The sequence below is a fragment of the Rhinopithecus bieti genome, unplaced genomic scaffold (genome assembly GCF_001698545.2).
Source record: "Rhinopithecus bieti isolate Rb0 unplaced genomic scaffold, ASM169854v2 scaffold_24306, whole genome shotgun sequence".
Taxonomy (NCBI): Eukaryota; Metazoa; Chordata; class Mammalia; order Primates; family Cercopithecidae; genus Rhinopithecus; species Rhinopithecus bieti.
The window spans coordinates 685,237-693,906 of NW_016811898.1; the positions used below are offsets into that span (position 1 = coordinate 685,237).

The window sequence follows — 8,670 nt, forward strand, 5'->3', positions numbered from 1 at the left end:
AAAAAAAAAAAAAAAAAAAAAAAAAAAAGGTAATATTGTTCCCTAAGAAGTTATTAAAATCCTGAGATTATATGGCCTCCCTGAGTACATAGCTTCTAATTTTATATACATTTTAAAAATAATAATAATAAAGGAGTTCTATGACACCCTTAAAATTAAAACAAAACCTTTTAACTAGAATAGGAAAAAATCAACCACATTGCTTTTCTGTCAGGCACCTTTGTTCCGAACATTCTTCCCTTTCTCTTCCCTTGTAACTCCTTCCAGTGGTATCTGAAAATGACTCATTTAAGCCCTCAAGAGTAGATTGTGTACATCTCTTCTGAGCTCTGTTCAATGAGACTACATTTATAGCTTGAAATAAGCCTTTGGTAAGAATACTTATACCACAAATATGGCTGATGCATACCACTGCTCCTGGCTCTTAATCTTGTTTCTCTCCAAGACGTATCTTTCTGCCTGCAAAGAACATGAAACTTCGGGTGTCTTTGTTCTGAGTTAAAAACTGCTTTTCCATTTCAATTTCTAGGTGACAAGTACAATCATTTCTGCCCCTTTCTCAGGTACAGATAGATTAATTTTTCTCAACCTATAGGAAGCTCCTTCTGTCTCCATCCTTCTTAACAGCTTTATCTTCGGGGAAGAGTGCAGGAAATTCCCCGATGAAGTGGAAAATAAACAGTCCGCATTAGAAGAAGGGCTTCTAATTCTGACTTTGGAATGCCGTGTTTCCTTCCCAGTGTGTCTTTCTACTTTGCTCTGAGGCAAAATTTCAGTCTGGAAACCTCGCATCCCTGCAGAGACACAGCTTCTGATTACAAGCCCCAGTTTATGGTTTCATCACTGAACCAGACAGAAATAAAAGCAAAGAGAGCAAGACACCTGCCCTTGCCAATTCAAAGACACCTGCAAGTAAAGTGGGGAATGGGAGGCGAATTTACAGAGTTCAAGGTCAAATTATCTCTTTCTGCCTCTGGCACCAAAGAACTTGAGTGTGGTTTTGTTTTTACCTAAAACAGCAGGGAGGAAGTGAGTGCCCTCATAGAAGAAAGAATATATTGCACCAAAAGGCTCTTCAACAACAGCACCTGGAAACATGTCCTGTTCGAGCCACACTGGAGTCAATTCTAACTGGGCAATGGCTCCAATAGATCCCAGCCAGATAAGACACAGGCACACACAGTAACGGGAGTGATGCGGATCAATTCCTTTGTCCCTCTCATTCTTCTGTTTCTTGTCAAAAGGATTCAACAATTAATTCCTGAGGCTTTGAAAGGGGATTATCTCGTTGCTAAATGCTTTCCTATAGAAGCATCAGAGGACTGGAAGGAATCCGTACCAGTCCCCTTATTTTGCAGGTGAAACTGAGACTCAGGGGTTAAGTGACTTGCAGAAGGTTATACACAAGCAGAACCAGGACTAGATTCATGTTCCTGAGAGCCAGCTCAGTGCTCCTCCCAGGAACCCTACCCATGCCCTTTAATTTACTGTCACAAACGTTTATGGAAAACTTACTGTATGCCCCACACTGTACTGGCTGGGGACATGGTGATGGGTGGTTAACAAGCCAGACAGACCTAGCCCCTGCCTTCCAGGAGTTTGCAGTCCAGTTTGGTGGATGCAGTCAAGTTTGGGGGATGTTTCCCAACAGTCCCCACTTTGTCTCACTCCTTCTACCACTGAGCATCAGAGCATGTAATAACATTGCTTCTGCCTGTAAGTCTCCACTTCTGAATACCATGCAATAACTGTAGACGTAAGTTGAAGATGTAAGTTGAGACATAGAGGCTAGGTGACTTGCTCAAGGTCATATAGTAACAGAACCAGGGCTGCAGAAAGCATCATTTCCAGGGCTGGCTAACTGATGGTCAATTTCAACATTCTTATTGAGAACCCTGACCTTCACATAATGCTATTGGCTAATAGATATGGTGGCCACATAACTTATCATCCATGCTAGGTCACTTCTGAAAGTGAATGGAGCTGCCAGGACAATGGGCATAAACCAGGGTTGTACCAGACAAGCCAGGACAGGTGGTCCCCCTACTAACAAGTAACTCCCTTGGCACATTGACCAAGGTCAAATGCAGAGAGGAGGCTTGGTGAACTCAGGTTCAGCAGCGCTTTCTTTCAGCCTGGGACTTCACCCCATTGTAACCTGTTCTTACAACATTCAACCTCTTGGCAGTTATTAGGATCTCGATTTGTGATCCTTTACTTTTCTAAGCCAGAGTGACTGTGGCTGTGCTACTCTAGTAGCAGAACTTGAGGGCTGTGAAGCTTGTAACTCCCATCTCTGACTTAGCTGAGAGATTGCAGATAAACCATAGCAGGCCACTGAGGCCACTGCCTTCTTCCCACAAAGAGCGTGGTCCCTGTGTTCCGCAATTCTGCAGCCTTTCTCCAGGGCACCCTATAGGGGCTGCTCATCCTGTCTACAGTCTCCTTTGTGGGACTAGGACCCTCTTTTCTCCACTGCTGCTTCAATTTTATGAAGCATGAGAAACCTTGGAAAGGGCTTTGAAGGAGAGGGACGAACTTCTCATGGAAGGAAAAGGTGATCACTATCCCTATGACTATATAATCCTAAATGACCAGTATGTGGTCTGACAAACAGACGTTTATTTATGGAGCAAGTGAAACAGAATCATAAATCAAGGCTGTCTTAGAAAATCTGGAATATAGCCTTCTACATTCAGAGAAGTGATAGAGCAGAGTAACTGAGAGCCTGGGCTAATTCTTAGGCTCATATCCTGAGTTAGCTTTATGACCCTGGACGTGTCTTTGAATCTCAGTATTACCACACATAAAATGGGTCCATAGGAGTCCCCACCTCACACGGCTGTTGGGAGGATTAAATGAGACGTGCATATTATGCTTTCAAAACAGCCTCTTCCACAGAGTGGGAATGTGGTGAATGTTAGCTATTTGGAGGTGGGGCTTCTCTCACCCTGGATTTCCCAATAGATTGTGGGCCGTTTTTCTTGATTGTCTAAAGTCATTTGAAGAGGATTCCATAAGAGTGGAAGTGTTGTGTTTTCTTCTTTGACTAAAGAAGTATTTGGTTCCTTTGCAGGGATCTCGGAAGCTTCTGGAACTCATCAGATACCACATTGTCCCATTTACCCAGGTTGGCCCCACTTTTCCTGCTGCGACTTTCCCTCTGCTTCCAAGATAGCTAACTTAGTCCTGAATTCCAGTATCTTGATGCTAGAAAGTGTCCTTTATCTGTAGCTCTGAACAAAACCTCAGCCATGAACTATGAGTCCATTATCAGAGCGATCTTCAAAGCCACAAAAACTCTTGATATCAAAACTCCCTTTACTTATTTCACTTTGAAACCAATTTTTTGTAGTGAGGACTTTTTAAGAACTCAGGGCCCTGTGAGTGGCCCCAAACATCTCTGCCTTTTGTTCTCTTCTTTGCAGCTTGAAGTGGCCACTCTCGTCTCCACCCCTCACATCAGGAGCATGGCCAACCAGCTCATACAGTTCAACACCACCGACAACGTAAGTGAAAACTTGACCACCGCCAGCATCACTTGAACACATCTTTGCTCTGATAATCACTATTCATCAGGTTATCCTGCCTCTAAGCTAAAATCTTTATGATTATTTCGTTCATTTGTTACTTCTCTCAGCAAATATGTGCTGAGCAACTACATGTGTGAGAGTCTGCACTATATGCCGAGAATAAAGGAGTGGAAAAGATAGACTTCTATCCCAGCAGGGAAGACGGACTTTAAATAACTCACTAGGCAAACAGTTAATTATTTAATTATAATGGTAATGAGTGCTCCCAAGAGGAAATTCAGGGGGCTGTGAGAGCACAGAACAGGAGGAGTCTGAGAGTGTCTTCAGGCCAGGAGGTCCTCAGTGAGGAGGTGATGCTTTGGCCATGCTATGAATAAAGTGAAATTGGACAGAGATCAGTAGAAGAGAGTTCCAGACAAAAAAAAAAGAGAGAGAGAGAGAGAGAGAGAGAGAGAGAGAGAGAGAGAGAGTATGTGCAAAGACCCTGAGGTGGGGCACACAATTTATTTTAAAACTCCAAAGAAGGTGCGTTATTCATCTAACTCTCTGGGGCTGCAGTATGAACAAACGTCTGGCAGCGCACGGTTGATATCTTCTACAGAATCACTGTTGATGGTGATGATTATCTCATTCTTTCAACAAATACCTATTTGAGTGCCTACTGTGCATCAGGCACTGTTCTAAGTCCTAAAGACAGACTGATGAACAAACAGACGAAAGTCCCTGGTTGTATGGAAATTTCATTCTAGTAAATAGGGGATAGAAAATAAGTTAAATGCATAATATATATCGTCTCTTAGAGCAAGTGCTAAGGAGAAAACCAGCAAAGCAAGGAAGGGAGACAGAAGGTGGGGATGGGGCCGACATCTTAGATAAATACTCAAGAAATCTCATAGGGAAGAAACATCTGAACAAAACCTGAAGGAAATAGGGGAACAAGCAGTGTGAATATCTGGGGAACATTCCAGAGGGAACAGCAAGGGTGAAAAGCACAGAGCAGCAAGAAGCATGCTGGGCTGTGTGAGGAACAGCAAGGCCAGTGTGGCTAGAGCAGAGGGAGCAAAAGGGAGAAGAGTAGGAAAGGAGGCTGGGCAAGAGAGAGAGGAGGAGAGTGGGGGTTATCTCATGCATGGCCTAAGAAGTCAGGGTAAGTATGCAGGCTCTTACTTGGAATGAGAGGAGAAGCAATTGGAGGATTTTGAACGGAGGAATGACATGATCAGGCATACATTTTGAGAGGCTGGTGAAGAGATTTGATTGCAATAATCTGGAGAATACTGATGGTAACTCAGACCAGGGTGGTAGCAGGGACATGGTGAGGAGTGGTTGAATTCTGAATGTATTTGGTTGGTGCAAAAGTAATTGCGGTCTTTCAATTTTTAAAAAATTGCAAAACTGTGATTATTTTTGCACCAACCTAATATTCTGCAAGTAGATCCAGCAGAATTTGTTGATGGGTTAAATGGGGGTGAAGACAGAGGAAACCGGGATAACTCATGGGGATTGACTTGAGCAACCAGAAGAATGAAGCTGTCATTAATACTGGGGGCGGGGGGCAGGTTTATGAGGAAAGTGGAGATCAGAAATCTTTGCTAATTGGTTCATTTTCTGCTCCCTCCACTAAAACATAAGCAGGAACTCATCTACTTGTTCACAGATGTATCCCCAGCTCCAAAGGCAGAGTATAAGTGAGGTCAATAGATGTATTCAAATGAACGGATCCCTATTTCACCACAGAGAGGTCAAAGAATTTGCCCAATTTCTCACAGCAAGTGTGTTGCAGAGCTTGAATAATTAAAATTCTTACTTAGCCCTGCACCTCCAAGAACCATTTCTACAACGACATCCTTGCCTGGTATTAGTCAAGAATTCACTGAACAGATTCCATCTTTCCCTGTCAGCCAAACCCTTATGATAGCAACCTACCCTCCAGTGAAAAGTTAAGTGATATTGAGGACTTTTTAGCGAAGTTGCCACCATTCAGTCTGCCTGAGGATCACTGGCAGTCCTGCAGTACAGAATAGTACAGAATTAGAGATGTCATTGCTTCTTTCCAGGGACAGATTCTGGCAAATGATGTGGCAATGGAAGAAATTGAGATCACTGCCAAAAATGGCCGAATTTACACACTGACAGGAGTTCTCATTCCTCCCTCCATCGTCCCGATTCTGCCCCATCGATGTGATGAAACAAAGAGAGAGATGAAACTGGTAAGAAAACTAGGAAAATGAGTAAGGGCCCCAAACAGCCCCTCAGGGCAGACAGCATCCCACTCCTCACAATTCTGAGAAAGGCCTCAAAGAAAGTTTGACTTCCAGAACCTTGTCCCCAAAGGGCTTCCGTCTTCATGAAGGTGCAGGTGGGTCTGAAGTCCCACTTCATAAACTGTGAACCACAGTTCCTTGGGGAATTTGCACAATGATAGATGCTACCCAGGAATATTGGCTCCTCAGAGCTGCCATAATGAATTACCACAAACTAGGAGGTTTGCCACAACAGTAATTCATTCTCCCAGAATTCTGGAGGCCAGAAGTCTGAAATCAAGGTAGCAGAGCCATGCTCCCTCTGAAGGCTCTAGGGAAGAATTTTTCTTTCATTGCCTCCTTCTGGATTCTGGGGGCTCCCAACAATTCTTGGCATTCCGTGGCTTGTAGCTACAAGGGTCTCACTGTGTTGCCCAGTCTGGAAATGACAGGTGCACACCACCACACCTGGCTAATTTTTTTTCTTCTTTTTTATTGTAGAGATGGGTTTTCACCATCTTGCCCAAGCTGGTCTTAAACTCCTGGGCTTAAGCGATCCTCTCACCTCAGCCTCCCAAAGTGCTGGGATTACAGGCCTGAGCCACTGTCCCCCACCCACCTCTCCTCTTTTTATAAGAACATCAATCATTATATTTAGGGCCCACCCTAATTCAGTAGGACTCATGTAAGCTTAACTAATTACATCTGCAAAGACCTTATTTCCTAATAAGATCACATTCTGAGGTTCCAGGTGACACAAGTTTTTGGAGAGATATTGTTTACCCACTACACCAGAGCTCTGGGATCCAATCAGGATTTTGTAACCCAACCCCTGGGATTTAGGATCAGTCTCCTGCCTCTTCCTTCCCCTGTCCCTGTCATCTGGGACGACCTTGCTCCAGGCTCACAGCTTTACTCTAAGAGGGACTTAAAATAGAATTTCTTCTCAGGTAGCTGCTCTGGCCTAGCCAATCAACTATCTTTCTGCAGTACTTTTCAAAAAACCAAACTTTCTGTTTCCCTATGAGCTTCTGTACTCTCTAGCCTTTCCTGTTTCCATAGCAACTTTTTGGCTCAGCCAGTTTTAATCAAAGCACCTCAAATTCCAATACTGCTGTACATGCACTATTTCAATTCCCATGGAAAACATAACTCCAAGTTTTAACAATAATAGGTCTGGGTCTTTCTTTTAGGATGCTTCAATAATTCATTAGTGATGGCTCTCACAATATCCTTGAAACTTGACCATCAAACAAGGAAAAATGGTCTCATTTTATTTATTGTTTTGTTTTATTGATTCCTCTTCTTGTTATGAAGGCTGGAAATAGCTGGCCAAGCACCTGGCACAGGATTGTGGCTGATTCTTTTAATTCTAGATATTTTAATTGATGTAATGACTGTGATATGATTTAGGCCATAGAGGATGGAGCTGATTCTCTGTGCCAGTCAGATGCCATCTGGAGAATTTGATTCCTTTCTGAGAACCCCTTTTTAAGAGAGGCAGAAACATGGTCACTTTCCTAGCCAGTCCCCAGCAATGATTTATGTTTGGTTCATTCATTTGGAAACAAGGATTGGGCAGGTGCATCACCTGTTCTATTTCAGGTTATTCAAAAGTTTATTTTCCATCTCCCTAAAGAACAGAATCAAGATGTGGGTTTGAGCTACAACCCAAAGAATTTTGGTTACATAAGGAAAAGAACTTCCCAATAGCTGCCTTAAAATGAACTCTTCCTTTACTATTTTCTCTAGGCTTAAAGTCAAATCTATTTGCTCTACATGGTTTTGAATGGTTTTGAGTGGGTTCATCAAAAGTCCAAATGCATTCTCTGGAAAGTATTTAGGACTAGCAAAGAATAGAAGCAGCTGGTACCCTGTGGAAGTCTCAGTGTTTACCAGGCTGAATCCATAGCTGCCTTTGGCCATGTATGTTTGAATTTTAGAGGCTTAATAACAACACTCTATACTAGTTATGGTCCCTGCAAGAAAAGAATCCATCTGAGATGGTCCAAACGGAGAGACTCTGATGAAGGAGCTACTGCAGAGGTGTGGACAGGGCTAAGGAAACAAATAAGTTTTGCTGGAGCTTTGAGGGAGAAGCAAGAAACCATTGCCACTAGGGATCAAAGAGCCCAGGGGCAGGACGTAGAGTTACCTGAACCCAGTGAGAGCAGGAAGCATGGAAGAGGTGACCTCCATCAGGAACTATAGGGATAGTGCCAAAGCAGAGAGGAAGCAGGGATGAAATCCTTGACCTTGTTGTCCTCCTACCCACCAAAATCCTGCTAGTGACTTATATTGGCCAACACCAGTCAGAAGCTGGCAAGGAGCTTGAGAGAACATCCTTCACAGTCTACCTTCTGTGGCACAGAGCCAGATGGAGAAGGTCAGAGAGGATCTGGAGAGATTGGAGGCACATACCCAATTCCATCACCCCTGAGCCAGTAGAGGAGAATCCAGGAGACTGAAAGGCAGAGATTCCGCGTTCAGCTATATTGCTGCTAAGCTAATTGGAGGACATGGCCTTAAGTCTGTAATCAAAACTAATACTTCATCCCTAGCACAAGTGAATGACTGCAATGTCCCCTCAGGGGCAGGTGCCTCCCTGCATGCAGAGAATTGATCAGAAGCTAGAGCCTGTGGACAGACTGGCTCTGAAAGAAGTAAAGAAAGGGGCTGCTCTGAGCAGGCTCAGTTTTCTCTCCCAAACTCCTCCCACCCGCCCCCACCCCCACCCCCAGCACTGACTTCACTGCTTCTCCCCAGGGTCGAGTTGATGGGAGGTGGGCGGTGGGTAGAGAGGCCAGGATCATGGCTCAGTGGGGTTTCCTTCACAGGGAGGGAAGCATGAAACCAGCCACAGGACCATCGCCACTGCTTCCTCTCATAGGCAC

The 8,670-nt window shown here is 43.9% G+C and overlaps 1 protein-coding gene across 1 annotated transcript in view; it reads left to right on the plus strand.

The window, feature by feature from the left end:
- The window catches only part of STAB2 (stabilin 2), a 175,342-nt gene that overhangs the window by 61,264 nt on the left and 105,408 nt on the right, over positions 1-8,670 (plus strand). The window contains 3 exon segments of the mRNA XM_017895335.1: positions 3,077-3,130; positions 3,429-3,509; positions 5,591-5,743. Of these exon segments, the coding sequence (XP_017750824.1) occupies positions 3,077-3,130; positions 3,429-3,509; positions 5,591-5,743 (288 nt within the window).